Source organism: Astatotilapia calliptera, chromosome 17, assembly GCF_900246225.1.
Source record: "Astatotilapia calliptera chromosome 17, fAstCal1.2, whole genome shotgun sequence".
Classification (NCBI taxonomy): domain Eukaryota; kingdom Metazoa; phylum Chordata; class Actinopteri; order Cichliformes; family Cichlidae; genus Astatotilapia; species Astatotilapia calliptera.
Window position 1 is genome coordinate 17,329,080 of NC_039318.1, and position 17,318 is coordinate 17,346,397.

The 17,318-nt window shown below is 38.1% G+C and overlaps 1 protein-coding gene across 1 annotated transcript in view; it reads right to left on the minus strand.

Moving 5' to 3' along the window:
- Positions 1–3,779: 3,779 nt before the first annotated feature.
- ptprb (protein tyrosine phosphatase receptor type b) overlaps positions 3,780–17,318 on the minus strand; it is a 43,140-nt gene continuing 29,601 nt past the window's right edge. Inside the window, exons 25-40 of the mRNA XM_026146467.1 lie at positions 16,480–16,629; positions 16,242–16,381; positions 15,753–15,889; positions 15,550–15,656; positions 15,140–15,245; positions 13,640–13,720; positions 12,389–12,406; positions 12,183–12,264; positions 11,285–11,375; positions 8,925–9,001; positions 8,707–8,841; positions 8,413–8,535; positions 7,740–7,903; positions 7,432–7,567; positions 5,725–5,845; positions 3,780–5,529 (exon numbers count right to left, since the gene is read on the minus strand). Coding sequence (XP_026002252.1) covers positions 5,507–5,529; positions 5,725–5,845; positions 7,432–7,567; positions 7,740–7,903; positions 8,413–8,535; positions 8,707–8,841; positions 8,925–9,001; positions 11,285–11,375; positions 12,183–12,264; positions 12,389–12,406; positions 13,640–13,720; positions 15,140–15,245; positions 15,550–15,656; positions 15,753–15,889; positions 16,242–16,381; positions 16,480–16,629 — 1,691 coding nt within the window. The 3' untranslated portion in view covers positions 3,780–5,506. The remainder of the gene's footprint in view (positions 5,530–5,724; positions 5,846–7,431; positions 7,568–7,739; positions 7,904–8,412; positions 8,536–8,706; positions 8,842–8,924; positions 9,002–11,284; positions 11,376–12,182; positions 12,265–12,388; positions 12,407–13,639; positions 13,721–15,139; positions 15,246–15,549; positions 15,657–15,752; positions 15,890–16,241; positions 16,382–16,479; positions 16,630–17,318) is intronic.

Below are 17,318 nucleotides of genomic sequence, written 5' to 3' on the forward strand. Positions count from 1 at the left end.
GTTCGGGCCTCAGCATGCCCTAGATCAATATGGAAATCAGAGGTTTTAAATGAGCCTCACAGATGCAGATTGGAGCAGTACACAAGAAAGTTTTCTTATGTGTGACTGTGCTTCAAGTTCATGTTCAGTTCTTGTTTTTGTATAAAGTTTTCAGGTTTTCTGACCTCAGTCTTAGAGGATGATTCAGTCTCAACTACTCTGAGTCAAGTACAGGGTGGGCCATTTATATGGATACACCGTAATAAATGTGAACGGTTGGTGATATTAAAGTCCTGTTTGTGGCACATTAGTATATGTGAGGGGGCAAACTCCTCAAGATGGGTGGTGACCATGGTGGCCATTTAGAAGTCGGCCATCTTGGATACGACTTTTGTTTTTTCAAAAGGAAGAGGGCCATGTGACACATCAAACTTATTGGTAATGTCACAAGAAAAACAATGGTGTGCTTGGTTTCAACGTAACTTTATTCTTTCATGAGTTATTTACAAGTTTCTCTTTGTTCACAGCCATTGACATGTCGAAGAGGTTAACACGTTAACACGTGAAACCAAGCACACTATTGTTTTTCTTGTGACATTACCAATAAGTGTGATGTGTCACATGGCCCTCTTCCTATTGAAAAAACAAAAGTCTTTTTCATTGTAGCTGAAGTCCGGGACAAACTGTGTTCCTTTTCACCACAATACGAAACGCGTAATATTTTCTCTGAATACGAGACAATTCCGTTTTTTGCGGGACGCTTGGCAACTCTAATAATTAACCTTATGAACAAAATAAAGTTCAACATCAGTAACATCATAGCACCACCCAGCTGTATAGAAACTCCGTCATGCTAGCTAGCACGCAGTACGAAAAAGTTAGCATAACGAAAATAAACTCCACCTAAACTTGGTTCATATCTGACCCAGATGGACTGCAGGTTATAACTTCTTACCTGAAGTTCAGTTCACCTGACACTCTCAGACCAGCGGCCGCTTCGGGTCTCTCCTCTTGCCTCCCTTTTCCTTCATCCACCTGCTGGCTTCCACCACTTGCTAATGTTATTGAATCTGTGGAAGCTCCGCGATAGCCACCACACGAAGTAACGAATAACGAGCCTATCTAAATCCCAGTAACGAGTAACGCGTTCCCGGTTTTGGCATAATAACTAGTTACCGTGCTCGTTACCACAATAATAACGTAGTTACTGTAATGCGTTACTTAATATCGCGTTAGTCCCAACACTGGTAACCAGTGTGTTAAGTGGATGTGTTGTACAGGGAGATGGCCACAGACAGGAAAGGTTTCCTGTGTCGTTCAGTGGTGCTTTTCGGTAATCTCAGTCTCTCACTGAACGTGCTCCTGTGACTGACCAGCATGTCATGGAGTGGGTGGGAGGTGTTATCCAACATTGTCTTTATCTTGGACAGCATCCGCCTGTCCGACACCACCTTGAGGTAATTACAGTAATTACAGGAAGGAAAAGCAGGACAACAAAACAATCTACAAACAGGTGAGAATGGTGGCATGCAAAATGACACAGTATGTGTTCCAGCCCTAGAGAAATATCATGATCCTGGCACTTTTGATTTTGTGAGTTATATTTCCGCTTATCCTGTTTCTCCCATATCTCATAAAGTCTAAGTCTGTGCAAGTTGTTCTTATGATTTAGTTATTTCTGGTTTTATTTTGATGGTTTCTTATCTCGTTTGTGTTGTGTTTAGTTTCACTTCCACTATCTTCTTTTCCCTGATTAGTTTCAATTGTGTATCTCACGCATCTCCATTGTGCCCCAGTCACCCTGCTGTGTGTATTTAAGCCTGGGCCCCAGTCAGGCCTTTGTCTGTTTGCTTACATTTATGTTTCTTAGTAATTGTGTTCAGACAATTTTGGATTCCTGCTATTTTTTTTCATTGGTTTTTTCTGGTACCTGTTTTGAACAAATTCTTCTACATCATCAAACAAAAACAAAAACAAAAAAATGGATTATATAGATAGTCCATGGATCCCAAAGATATTGCAAAACGCCAGTAAAAAGAAATATATCCTGTACAGAGAATTTATAAAGTGCAGACCTAAAGAAATGTGAATGATGATTTTAATAAATTCTTTGTAAGTTTCAGATGAGACCTAGCTGATAAAATTACTGCTTTGAGAAAGAGCAGAGGAACAAATAGAAGAAAAATCCTAATTAAATGTTTCTAACAGCACAAGAGGAAAATACAATAATTGATGTTGTAGAGAGATGTCAGGACAAAATCTCAACTAACTGAAATGGTATTGATATGAAAACTGTTAAAAATGTAATTGAATGATTTTAAAAACCTCCAACCTTCATCTGCAATCTGTCATTATAAGGCGGTACAATTCCGAACAAAATGAATAGGCCTGTTTCTCTACACTCACGATTCACCCAAACACTAGTGAAATACTTTATTGATAGACTGGATAAATATTTAAATGAACACAAACTATTAATAGAGAGTTGACATGGATTTATGTCAAACTGATTAATGTTTAATGCATTAATTGAACTAAATGAAGAAATCACAAATTGTATCAGTCAAAGAACGTATGCACATGGAGTCTTTATTGACTTGAAGAAAGCTGTTGACACACTTGCCAATCACATATTAATTGATAAATTGGAAATGTATGGTATTAGATGGGTGGCGTTGGACTGGATGAAAAGTTACATAAACAACAGGCAACAGTTTATGAAGGTGGGAGAACATTAATCAAACTTTTAAACCTTGCTTGTGGAGTTATATGGGGTCTAAACCTCTAGATCATCAGATATATTGCGGTTCATTTTATTTGCAAATGATACAAATAATCTTTATCATGGAGAAAATTCACAGCAGCTTTTAGTAAATTCACATAAGAATTTACTAAAAACAAATTATCACTGAATTTAAGCAAAACTAAAATTCTATCCATCCAACCATATTTTTCCACTTATTCGGGGCCGGGTCGTGGAGGCAGCAGCCCAAGCAGAGAAGCCCAGACCTCCCTCTCCCCAGCCACCTCCTCCAGCCTATGCGGGGGGACACCAAGGCGTTTCCAGGCCAGCCGAGAGATATAATCTCTCCAGCGTGTCCTGGGTCTGCCCTGGGGCCTCCTCCCGGTGGGACATGCCTGGAAAACCTCACCCAGGAGGCGCCCAGGGGGCATCCTTCTCAGATGCCCGAACCACCTCAACAGGCTCCTTTCGATGTGGAGCAGCAGCTGCTCTACCCTGAGCCCCTCCCGAATGGCCGAACTTCTCACCCTATCTCTAAGGGAGACGCCAGCCACCCTTCGGAGGAATTTCGAAATTCTAATGAAGTTTTTTTTATTTTAAATTTCAAATATCTATATATTTGAAATATCATTATCTTAAAAATGTTAAACATGGAGAATGATTTAAGCAGCATTTGAAAATGTGTGCATAATATTTATGAGCTACTGTAACCTTTCACCCAAAGAAAAAAGGCCACAAACAGTGAGGCAGATATTTTTATTCAGCACTTTATGATCAAGTTTACAACAACAGGACAGCAAATTCTAAAACTCAATTACACATTTTCTTAGGGCCTGGTTATTTAAATCCAAATCACTTTCATGAATCCATCACGATATGACAAACATAATAAAGTTTACATAAAACAATCCAGCAGGTCGAATGTATCAGAGAAAATCTTTAAAAAAAAGAAAAAGTGCAGACCAGCTTTCATAATAATTAATTTAGCCATAGTATTTTAAATGTAATGTAAATGTAAAATGCCATATCATAATACTATAAAATAAAATATGTTGCATGGGCAGAGGTAATTTAAAATGAAAATCCTCCAGCAAAAAAAATCTCTGCTTTTTCTAGAAACGTATACAATCACAAAAGTCAAATTCTTTCACAATATTTATAATGATGGTTTTATTAAGAAAACATGAGGTTTCTGCATTGTATTCATACTTCAGTCTTTTATGTTTAAAGTTTAAATGGTTTACAAGCATTAATTACATTAAAGAGGAGATCAGTGCGCTCATTTCCAACTCCAGAGCTTTCTTCTCAGGCTAGTAAAGTAGCTTAATGTGATATCGAGTATTTTTACTATTATTTTTTTTTAATCCTCTGAGAAACAGGCTACTGTCACTTTAAGGCCCCTCCCCTCTCTTAAAACTTATCTTATGATTAGCCAGCTTTCAGAAGCCAGTTGAGGGGCGGCACTTGGAGCTTGTGATCTGTACTAAAAGTACTTTTCTTTACAGGGATTACATTTGCATACCTCAGTATTTAAAACTTTGGCCACGTTTAACATGAATGTCTAATGCTGTATTATAAAATATATGACAGAGAATAAAGCCTCTTTAAAGTCTGAATACAGCAGGTTATGTTTGCTTGCAGCTACTCAACAGGTATAAAAGAGAAACAGAAGTATTACACAACCAGGCAGTTGTTGACAGACATATATATTCATCATATTGTAAAAAAGAAAAAAAAAAGAGTATTACATCTATATTTACATACAGCAATATGTGTGTTTAGAATTTTTAAATAAACAGCTTATATGGAGCAGTAAGTGAGAACATACTGGAGGGTATAAAAAATAGATGGCTCTTTCCTTCCCTGCTGTCACTCAGTTATTATTTGGATCACAACAACCTGAGATCAACCAGTGCCTACATTAAAGGGACTCCACTATGTTTTTCAATGAGTTTAAATCCATTTTTAACAATTTAATTTTTCAAAGTTTGTTGTTTTTGTTGACAATAAACTATATATATTTTTAACATTTAGGATTCAGATAGGGCTGAATTTGATCGATCATTTGTGCCTTCTCTCTGTAGGTTTGAGTCAAAGCAGTCCTGTAAATTGAGCTGTTCCAGTATGTTTAGCTGGTGGACTTTGCTGGACTGTCAGGTGGATTTAGAAAAAAAAAGAAGAAAGAAATCCAATTTGCATGCCAATCTGAGCTCAGATGCAGATTATTTAACAGGTACTCACAGTTCTTAAACAGCTTTACGGAAGATGATTTATTCAAAATTACAGAAATGACTATATAATTATAATAATATGCTGCACAATTATCATTCAATCCTTTTTTAAAATATATAAACGTATGGTTAAAAATAATAAGTGTCAGATGTTTTAATGGTTTTGGATTCTTGTGTTGAATAAAATCAGACTGTAGATTTAGTGGAAAGTCTGTGAGGTGTTATTTGCTAAATTTTAAAAACTTTTCTCAGATTGTGCTGATCACCAGCTGATCACCAGCTCTAGCTACGAAAGTCTTCCCTGCAGCGCCAACAAACCCAGAACCTCCGACTTGTCTTATGCTTTGTTTTTATTTAATCCCAAATCTGCACTTTAATTTCTACTTTTTCTCAATGAATTTGTTGCTGTAAAACCAGTGATTCAGAGTGCAAGACCTACAGCCCTGAAAAAAGGTTTTTACAATCTTGGACTTATTTATTTATATTCCCTGTTTTGTCCGTTTCTTGTGTTGGAATGTTTCCTCGTTTTGATCGCATGAACATCGTCATCTCTTTAGCGTCCAGTGTAAATGAAATCTGAGAAAACAAAGGGACAAAAAAGGGAAAAAATGACTATGATTTATGTGTGCTGCAGACAAATACACAGTTTCTACTGAAATATATAAATGCAGTTTCAGTTCAACTGTCAAACACAGAAATGGGACGGTTCACGTCCACAGGTGGACTGTTTCATTTCTGGGCTCCGATGACAAATGTTAGAAACAGTCTCACCTCTGCAGTACTCAGGGTTGAAATTTTCATAGATGGGGTAGAGAGGGTTCTCCTGTTCGCTGCGATGCTTTCTGGCTCTTAGGACATCCCGAATACACTGATACAGGAAGGCATACTGGCACTGCAATGCAACAAGACCGTTATAATGTTGTAATAAACACCTTCCGGTGCTTTTAGAGCATTCACTGCAGAATTCATTCATGTCCCATGGAAAACACAGACATTAATTTCACTAACCAATAATTTGTCAGTTTCCATCAATAACCTTTTTTATTTCTGACAAAAACACGACGATAACAAAATAAAAACTAATGCAAAAGGACAAAATACTATTGATCCTTTCGTCAGCAAATAAAATTGAATTGACTAAAACACATGATTAAGACTAAATCTAAAACTAAATCAGCTTTGTTTTTTCTTTTTTCTTTCCTTTCCCTCAGGTCATCTGGATCCGTTTTTTTTTTATCAGTTCCCAGTCAGAACCAGACACGGAGAAGCTGCGTTCAGCTTTTATGCTTCTTATATCTGGAACAAACTCCCAGAAAGCCTCAGATCAGTTGAAACACTCAGTTTATTTAAATCCAGGTTGAAGACTCACCTGTTCTCAACTGCATTTGAATAAAACACCAAATCCACACTTTTAAGCTTAAATTTCAAAACTTAAATTTTAACTGCTGATATCTACTGTTCTGATTTTATCTACTGTTTTGCTTTTTTTTTGTTTTTTTTAATTAATTTTAAATCCATCCATCCATCCATCCATTCGCTTCCGCTTATCCTTTCCAGGGTCGCGGGGGGGCGCTGGAGCCTATCCCAGCTGTCATGGGGCGAGAGGCGGGGTACACCCTGGACAGGTCGCCAGTCTGTCGCAGGGCCAACACACATTTTAAATCATGCTTTTTATTTGTTTTTGTTTTTAATGTCTCTGTAAAGCACTTTGAATCCCCTTGTTGTTGAATTGTGCTATATAAATAAACTTGCCTTGCCTTTATTTGTTTGATCCAGGTTTGATCAAGATTGACAATTTAGTATTATAACGACAGTAATTGGTAGAATTTTCAGACTACCATATTTGATAAATTCCATTATTAATTTTTTTCTCACGTTTTAATGATGTAGCTCCAGTTTAGTCTAAAATTCTCATTGTAATATTAATAGTTGAACTTGTTTTTTATGTACAATAGTATTTTTTTTTGATTTGCTACAAACTGGTTTGGGTGTGGTAACGTCATCATAAACTGTTTTTTCAAAACCAATTTGCATTCAATATTTACTAAAAAGGAGGATAACATCCTATTTCTAAATCTTTATTGGTAGTTAAATTCTAGATTAGGTCAATATTTCCTGATGTTTCTTGTCTAATAGTTTCAGTTTTAATGATGTATTACCATAAACCATGCAGATTTATCAATAGCAAATAAAATCTGGTTTCTTTTCTTCCAATTATTTGTTTTTTTGCGACTGGTTTATTTCAAAGTCTATTGTTGTTTGCCTTTGCTTCCATGTGGGACTATCCTTAATCATATTCTAATAAGTAAAATTGAAATAATGACTAAAATACCTGCTAAACATAATGAGATGAACTGAAGTGCTACAATCACTGGTCTAAGTGGGAGAAATGTCTGGTGTACAAGTTGAAATCAAATAATCAAACGAATGTCCTAGAATTCAAAGCTAAATACTTAAATATTTGAATGTAGCTCTTACCTCAGTCTGGACCATGTGCTGGCGGTGCAGGCGGAGGTCGAACACGCAGCCGTAAAGGTCGATGGTTCCTTTGGAGTCCAGCTGCTGCAGAACCCGATCCAAAGCAATGAAGGTCCCTGTGCGCCCGACTCCAGCACTAACAAGCAAAAACATCCAGTTATCAAAGATCTTAAACAGAGAATCAAAGAAGGTTCAAGGACTCAATAGTTCACTTTTTTTTTTTTGGGGGGGGGGGGGTTTCTAATGGCGGGATTCTGTTAACTCACAGCCAATCAGATTTCTCCCTGAGGACAGCCTCAAGCATCTACCTGCAGTGAACGACAGTGGCTCCGGTGCTGGGCGATCGGTCCACATAGTCCCGGGCTGTCCTGACAAACTGGATCAGGGACTGGGTGCTCTCAGGGACGCCGTGATCAGGCCACACCGTGTAGTGGAAGTGACGCAGTACCCGAGGATAACTGCAGTTGCTCTCCTGTCCAGGTCGATAATGGATTTATTAGGATTGTTATCACCCATAGCAACATTCAAGGTCTGGATTTTGAGGCTTTAGATATAATGTAACATAACGACATAACGTTCGTTTCAACATAACATAGTGGAAATCAACTTTTTCATGGCCACACCAAAAACATGCAGAAATAATCAGAATAATCCTTCTGTAGCCTCTCAATTCACCCTCTCCATGAAACAAGGGTGGTTTCATGGAGGTTAGCTCCTCCCCTTTTAACAGATATTTGTACAGCAGGTGGGTGGACTCTCTGTCACAGAGATAAACATACTGTATAAGGATATCCCCTTAAAACCTCAAATCTCTGCAACTTTACAGACATTGGTTGGCCATGTTTATCACATGAGCTTTATTTGGAGAAGTTATGAAAATGAAAGCTTCACAATAAGTATATCCCTTCTTCATTCTTTAGATATTACTGCTTTTCTACATTTTTACGCTGGAATAAAAAACGAGAGTAAAAAGAAACATACCGAGGTGATCTTGAACTCTCGGATGGTCCACTCAGGCAGGACAGACTCTGACAGCATCTGAATGACCAGATCACCGTAGTACAGAGGCTCTCTGTCTGCAGGCCAGTACTGGTCACACTTCACCTGGAAACACAGCATTCATATAGTTTAATTACTTCTCAGGGTTGAGTTTATCTTCCTTTGCTAACCTGTGAGAAGAATCTGGAGCTCTTTTCAGCTTGCAATCAAAGCTCATAATTTCAGTTTCATAATCGTTCCACTCAAGTGGACATTTTGATCAAGCGGACGCCTCACCCGTCCTTTCTCCACACACTGGGTCACCATGATGATGTTGTAGACGCCGTGCTCCCACACCATCCGCCAGAAATCATCTTTTGTGCCCGGGAGCGGCCCCTGGGTGGCAATGTACTCCCTGCGGTAGTTATTACCCTGCACATGTAGGCAAGAGAGGCGGTATTAGTGTCATTGTCAGTGAGTGCGCTCAGTTTGTGCTTTTTAGCATGTGCTCATACAGGTATGTAGCTGGCGTTGATGTAATCGGAGCAGGGGTCGTCCTCCAGGTACGACAGCTTCACTCGGGTAGAATCATCTAGAAAAATGAAGAAATAAGTCACCAGCGGCTTTCATTATCTTTAACGTGTAGTTTAAACTAACTCTAATGCAATGAGTACTGAACTGGTTTAATAAATGTTGACTGAATTCCTCCCACTACATCCAGCATCCACAGAGCAACGTAACCATAAGGCGTTTTAGCTCCATTTTTGGTCTCCACCTGTTCTTATAAATAATTTCTGGGTTTTTAGCTTCTTAAGGTTTCTCTTTCTTCAAAAGCTGTAACTGTCTGCTGTTTGCTGCTGAGCTGGGCACTTTTAGAGGTTATTTATTAAGTAGTCATTTACCTAAAATCAGTTTGAACACCCAGAACTAAAAGTGTGAAGGCTATAAAAGCACCACAGGGCGACAGCCAGACTCTGACTCTGAAGTATTGCTAAAGTTTTCTTGTTTCTTGTTTTCTGTGTTTCATCATTGTAGAAGTTTCACTAAAATGTCTTTTTTCAAATTTTTTTATCAGTTAACCTTTATTAAACTGTCAGTATATAGAAAAAAGGCCAATCAGTTTGGTAGTGGTAGTGTGGTAGTCTTGAGAGGAAAAATCAGGGATAAATTAATATTTATTAATATTTATTAAAAATTGTTTGCCAGTTTTTGGATAACATTAAAAATTTTGGATTAAAACAGGTTTAACTGATGCTCTCAGTCATTCAGTTATTCTTATTTTTTTCTTGCAATTTTAATAAAATTTATATCATCTTATTGCAGCTTTGCAATAATACTAAACATCAGATTCGCACATTTAACCTTAAACCAGCCAAAAACGAACAATTATGAAAATTGCCCAATTAAATTTCTATCAGTCTACTTAGTGAAGAAGCAACCATCATTTTGAGCTACTGAGGGCATATTTGTAAAAGCAATAAGCGCAAATTCCTTATAGTTTAATCAATATGGTCACATTAATTTTTCACCATAGGGTAAAGGATGCAGTTTATGTCTGATGGTGAAATTCTAACACATCCACTCCAGAATAAGTAATGAAAACAGCGTCTCTCACAGCTTTCCTGAGGTTCTTATTATTGAATGTGAAAGATGTGTGAATGCGAAACAGACTCAGTAATGACTCATTTCACTGAGAGAGAGAGAGAGAGTGTGTGTGTGTGTGGTGTAAGTGTGTTTACTTCTCTGACAGTTAATTATAGAGGTGATGTTGTAAATGTGGCACCTCAAGTCATAAATCAGATTTTTTTGCAGTTAAAAATAACGGATGCTTAATTACTTTATTTTAAACTGAGGATACTTCAGAAGGAAAAACTTTGAAAATGACAAATTGTGGATGTGGAAATTACATTTATAATTGCGTAAAACAGATGTACCAAACAATCTTCATGTGATTAGAAATCTGTCTGTATATCACTCCCATAGCAAAAAATCAATGAACTAACATTTCAGACATTTAAAACTAATTTGGCATCATCCCCAACGACGCAGACAGAAAACATTTTCACAGACGTATCATAATTTTAAACATTACATTTCACAGATGATTCATTAATTGAGTAATAACAATTAAAAAATCAACTCTTTTGTGCTATTTCAAGCAAATGTTATTGTTACCTGAGTAAAGATTGCGTCATTCAAGGAAATTCAGATTCCGTGTCATTATTTAAAACCGCTCCTTTCTTTTTCTTTCTTTCTTTTTTTTTAATCAATCCATCCTTAATATAATTTAGCTGTTTTTCAGCCCATCATCACACTACCTTTGAATGAGCAAAAATTCAGTTATGCAAATTCATTAAACTGGACTCGGATACGAGGGCTGAAACTTTAAGATCAATTAAATTTGGCCAGTTGTTGGTATCAGCTGATCAACTGGTTGGAGGACATACCATTTTATAGTTTTTAATCTGCTGGTTGGAAAAAAGATGCTATGCGAAACTATTTTGTGACGTGTGGATAATAAATAATATAGAGGACAATCTGCTTGGGTGGCTAAGAAATGGAAACAAAAAGCTAATTAAATGAGTAAATATTCCACATAGATGCTGTATTTTCAGTAGTATTGTGTAATTATGAAGGCTTTTATCACCTCAAGCCTCAGAGTTCATCCTTGTCACCAAGGGAACAGGTGCTGCCTCATTAAAGCTCTTGACGATGTGATAATTGCCATGATTTCCACTTTGATTTATTTTTCTTTCTCACTGAGGGACTTGAAGGGTTGTCAGCTAACTGTTATGTGGAGTGACTGTTTTTTTTTCTTTTTTCTTTTTAACTTTTTGAGAAGCAAAAAAGCTTTAAAGCTAAAAACTGCACTTACATGGCAGGATGTTGTTGTAGCGGTTCTTTCCTCGGTTTTCCGGCACTCGGGCGACATCCATCGTCTGGTTACGGCCGACATCCTTCAGATCCTGAACAGAGATGAGAATAATTACATTTGTACAGTTATAAACATCAGGACTTTGTGACTAACAAGACCAGCCAAAATCTGCTTTTGAAGAAAAGCAGTGCCATTCCTCATCAGAGTCATGGTACATTACTTGACCTTTAAGTTTCAGAGAAGCAATGATTGAAAAGCAAAATGGTTCTGAAAAGGCGGGCAAGTCAAACCAACAGCCAACTGGCATAAGCATGAGCCCAGAACAAGCAGTTTGATTTGCTGTGAAGTTGGTACACAATTGGAAGACTTTCAAGGTTTTTGAGTGTAAGATGGGTGTCCAAAACCCAGAGTTATTCCAACAGAGTGATCTGATGTTATTCAACTGAACTTTGATGCAGTTTAAAAGACCTATTTTGTTTTATTTTATCAGTGACTGTATATCACAGAAGTACTTGTTTTTTTTAATTTACCTGATTTAATTTAAGTTCATTTGTTGTTATTAATACCCACACAGTCAAAGGGACTGTGTGGGTATTAATTTTTCCTTATTTTATAGTTTTAAAGGTGCTCAATGATGTCAAGAGAGTGAGCCGTGTTTGGTGAGGAAATAAATGGCTGCACCCGTTAGAGACTCTTCTGTCATTCTTAATGCCAGGGGCTGCTACAACAGTGATTTAATATTATTAATATGCAAAACCTCTGGTAAAAGAAACACTGTGTCTTTCTGTCTTCCTGAGATTTAACACTCCAAATGAAAACTGAAGACATGCCCAACAAACAAATAGTATGATTGATCAGGTTCTTGAGCACACTTTTGTAATAATTTTCATACACTTACCTCAAACTCTTCAGAAAGCAAGTAGTTGGAGTCGGCCTGCAGCTTGGTCAGATGCGACTCGAAATGGCCCGCTTTGATAGGACTGAACAGAGAAAGATAGACAAATACTCAGCAAAAGGTATATACTGGAGGTAGAGTGGTGATTTTTAGCCATTTCAACAAATTAATTACATACAAAGTTTCAGAAATAAAGCCTAAACTCTCACCTGGTGATCCGACGGTTACTGCAACAGAAGATTAAAAAATTGAATTAATTCATGTGACAGTACAATAAGGTGGTGAAACATAGGTTGGTTTATAAAGGTGGGTAATCAACTAGACAGTAACACAAACATAATACAGGAGTGAAAATGATACATTATGTATAGTTTTATCGCCTCTTGTAACATTATGCAGTAAGAAGAATACAATATGGTTCTGTTATAGCAATATTTCCAGTCTAGTAGACAGTCAAAACATCTCTATTATTTAATTCTTTATCTATTACTTAATTGTGTTGGTGAAGTCTTTATCAAAGAAAAAGCTGCATGTAACAGTCCAAAATGTATGCTCTCCTAGAGCTTTCTTTTTCTAAAACAGTCCAGCGAGCTGGATTGGAGTCCTTGTTGTGCTAATTCTGGCCCCTGGGCCTTACATTTGACACCCTTGTTCTAAAATGTCATTGACTGTGATTTTATGCAAAAGTGGGGTTTAATTTAATCATCTATAATTTAGCTGGTTCAATCAACACTTAAAACATCTCATATACTCAGTCAAAGAAAACCTTACATTTGTGACCTTAAAGTCATTTTAATTCATGGCCCACAAGCTGAGGTGGGCTGGCCTATCCTGTGACAGAATGATGGACAGGCTGAGATGTCTGACAGACGTGTAATATGAAAGATACCACAACAACAGCCTATTTTTACACATTCGGTGGGTTTAAAACACTTGCGTCTAATCACATTACTGCAATTTACACGCCTTGCAAAGCTGTCCCGTAAGCTGAATTGGACCCTCTGGTCGGTTCTGGCCTAAATAATGCAGGAATTTTTCATCTGCGATTTGTTTCCAAGTGAATTTGAGATCTGATAATCACTGCTACCAGCAAACACAGAAGAGCATCGTCTTTATGTCCAGTTAAAAAACACGCTGTAACTGTAAGCTGGGGTCATTTATGAAGCACAGAGAAGCTTTGTTTCTACGCTCTGTTACATTTGTGGTTGATGAGCTGTGGCCAATATACAAATGTATGCAGACACACACACACACACACACACACACACTAATTAACAGATGCTGCGGCCTGTGGTGGGTGAATGATGAGGTAATCTGAGAGAGGGAGCGAGCACTTTATTGGAAACTAATTCTTCTTCACACACTCACATATTGGACGTGGGAGGTGTTGGAAACTAATCTCTCCCTCTCTCACGTACTGAAGAAGAATAATTATAGATGTGCCGCGCGCACAAACTTACCTCCGGACGCCCATATACATCCCTGAAGTTGGAACTTCTTTCCACATGCTCATCCTCACCACCGGGTTCTCCTGCACAGCCCTACACAGAAAATATCAGCACTGATTAGGAACATTAAGATCAAAGAGTTAAACCAATGAAAACATTTGAGCCGTGCCCTCTACGCTAATAAACATGTTCACCAAATCACAACTAATTAACTCTGTAAATTAGCTTAACAGCTAAATGACTGTGAGAAAACTGATGTGACATTTTGGAGCTAATTTTCTGTTCAGGGCTCTGTTGTGGGGCCATAAATGTTACATAAAGTCATGAAGCCAGTCGGAAATTTCACACTGATGCCACAGAGACAACGCCCCATCCAGAGTTAGTGGCATTGATGGTGTAGTATTAAAAAAGAAATGTGTGTTATCTCAGATATGCTTTAAAAAGCTGTTAAAGTGTCCATCATTTTGACTTATACAAGAGGAAATCTGCAAACAGAAGAACAGATTCAACTTAAAGGTAAAAAACTCTAAGCTGTAGTTAAAAAAAAGTTTACTATTCTGTTCTTAGTCTGAAATAGAAAAACTTTTAAACTTAGCCAAATTATATTCTCCTTTTTCTTTGCACAATCTTAAACTGTCAGATGGTCCAAACAAACATGATGGTAAATGGTCTGTATTTATATAGCGCTTTACTAGTCCCTAAGGACCCCAAAGCGCTTTACATATCCAGTCATCCACCCATTCACACACTGGTGATGGCAAGCTACATTGTAGCCACAGCCACCCTGGGGCGCACTGACAGAGGCGAGGCTGCCGGACACTGGCGCCACCGGGCCCTCTGACCACCACCAGTAGGCAACGGGTGAAGTGTCTTGCCCAAGGACACAACGACCAAGACTGTCCAAGCCGGGGCTCGAACCGGCAACCTTCCGATTACAAGGCGAACTCCCAACTCTTGAGCCACGATCGCCCCACATGACCACAGGTTCAAATAATGAAGTAAGTGTTTGAAAACGGTAGAAGCCAGCAATCCAGTGTTTGGATCTCAGCCTAATCCGGCTTCATCAACAACTTTTCCTATATTTCACTTTGTTTTTAACTTGACTACAAACTCTGGCTTTCCCGCTTTGTTCTGATCGGTTTAACATTTGTTTTGAAGATTATGTAATCTGTTGTTATATTAATATTTCCCCTCTGTGTCTATCTCTGCTCCACTCCGTGTGTGAGGAAGTGCACTCAACGTGAAACTGTGAGCAGGGAAAGGATGCGCTAACATGACCAACTGGAGTTCAGCACCTTCATAAGTCTCTAAGAGAAAAAAACCTAGATGATTTAATTTGAAAATCATTCAAATACACAGCTGTGTTTTAAACTCCCAAACACTGACTCATTCAAAGCTCCCGTAGTGGAGTTTCAGATTAAAGAGCAGGAAATGAGCAGCACATGTTTTGGCTGATCTTACACTTCCAAGCGTCCTTGAGGTAACTACAAGCAGAACACCTAGTGTACTCACACTTTGCGTAGCCTCTGTCTGTAGGCCAGCAGAGAGACGACTGCCACCATCATACCAATGAGGAACATGCCAGCACTCAGACCCTCCACCACACCACCTAGAGGCTCTGACAAAGAACAACACATATCGGGAGATAGCTGAGGTTAGACAGACCAGCTGTGATGTTTCAGCTTTTACTTCATGTGCCCTTGAGTGGAAGGTGTAGATAAAGCATCTGTGTCATATTAATGAGTCAAAACTCAAAGACAAATTTTTAAAAATTTAGATGAGATGGTCCCAAAAATTCATTAATTCTACTCATTGCTATCCTTAGTTTACGGAAAAGTTAGGTTTGGTTAAACTCAGGTAAGATTTTTATAAGAAAAAGAATAAAATCTTTAATCATCAGTGAAAATGGTCGGCCGTCTCACCTGCGTGCGTCCGGAGTGGCTCTGACAGGTAAGTGTCAGTGAAGAGTGGCTGAGAAAACTCTCTGTGGTTCTCGTCAAACAGTCGGGTGAAGGCTCGCACGCTTAGCCTGCGCGAGCAGACACACACACACATACACGGTCAGTAGCTGAGGGGAGGTGTTTCTGTGCTCAGTGGCACTTCAGCAGCATCAGTTTCTCATTACCTGTATGATGTTTTGGCTTTCAGCGGCCCGTCACAGAAGGCACCGTAGCTGTCACTCAGATAGAGGTCACCGTCATGGTAATGATCACAGGATCCCCCCAACCGGTCTCCTCCTGCGCCCAGGTTCACCTCCACCACCTGATCAGGTATTGATTGACCACATTAATATATTGACAGATATACAACCAGCACAGTTCTTATTCAGAGGGTGACTGTGATCATTTTTTTAACTTCTTCACTTTTTTAAAAATTATCTTAAAAAATGTAATAAAATTAAATATTTTAATTCTAATGTCTTAAATTTTAATTATGCAAATAAACAATAAATAAAAATGTTCTTCGTGAAGATCAGAATCTTGAGTTTAATCAGCACCTTTATAATGACTAAAGGTTTGGTTGTTTATGTCAAGTCTACAGAAAACAAATATTTTGTTTGCATTTTTAGAAAAGTTAGAAAAAGATCTATTTCAACATGTAATTTGCAGATTACCTGCCCAGCAGAACTCTCAGTGTCCTGTGGACAGCGGCTGGGGAAGTAGGCAGTCTGATAGGCTCTGACGGATGAGTTGCTGATGTAGTCGCGGTATGAGGGCAGTGGGTGGCGCTGTTCTGGCTGCAGCATTTCATTGGCTGTCAGAAGAGACAAAAAAACTTGTCTACCTCCAGTTTGTCTGTCTGGAAATGAATGTAAGTCAAAGTAATGTAAACATGTGTTGGTGTGTTTGTACCATCAGACTCGGCCACGATCACGGTGAAGTATCGGACGGCTCCGTTGGTGTCGCTGAACCAGGAGCAGTTAAAGCGAAACAGGATGGAGGATGACTTGATCTTCGATGACCTTTTGGTGACACATACACTTTGAGGTGGGACAGGAGGGCCTGAAAGGAGAGAGGACTGGTTAAACAAATATAAGTGCCATTTTGACTTTTTATTGAATATATTTTTAGCTCATAATAATTGCAGTAATCATTTTAAAAATTAAGTTGGAATTTTTGTTTATTTTATCAAGATTTGGACATTTTATCAAGCACAAACTATTTTATAACTGTGAAATTATCATATGACATACATGATTATTCATGGCATTTAAAAATATTGTAATATTAATTGCAAAATAAACAGCACATTGAAATGTTTTTTCTGAAAACTCTGAAACAAGAAATGTACAAAAGTTTATAAAAACAAAAATTCTCAAAAGAGAAAAACAATATTATGCTTCCACAATCAGCACAATAGTATCACATGGTGATCATCACTACTAGTATACCACAACACTGTGAAAAGTATATAAAAATATAGTTTTGTTGTTTCTGAAGAAACTGGCTTTTCCAGTTTCCATTCGCTCTTTCTCCCAGTTTCATCCTTAGCTTTCTCTCTTCCTGAAATGCCACCTATAAAAAACTTGTGGATTTTCTGCCTTTTTCTGTTTCCAGTGCGCTTGTGTCAGGATGATTTATAATGCAACACAAGCACAAAGAGGGAGGAAGAGATGGACGTGAACTAAGGGGGGACAAAGAGAAGAAAGGAAAAGGTTTTAGCAGAGGAGAAAAGTTTCCAGAGTGTTTGG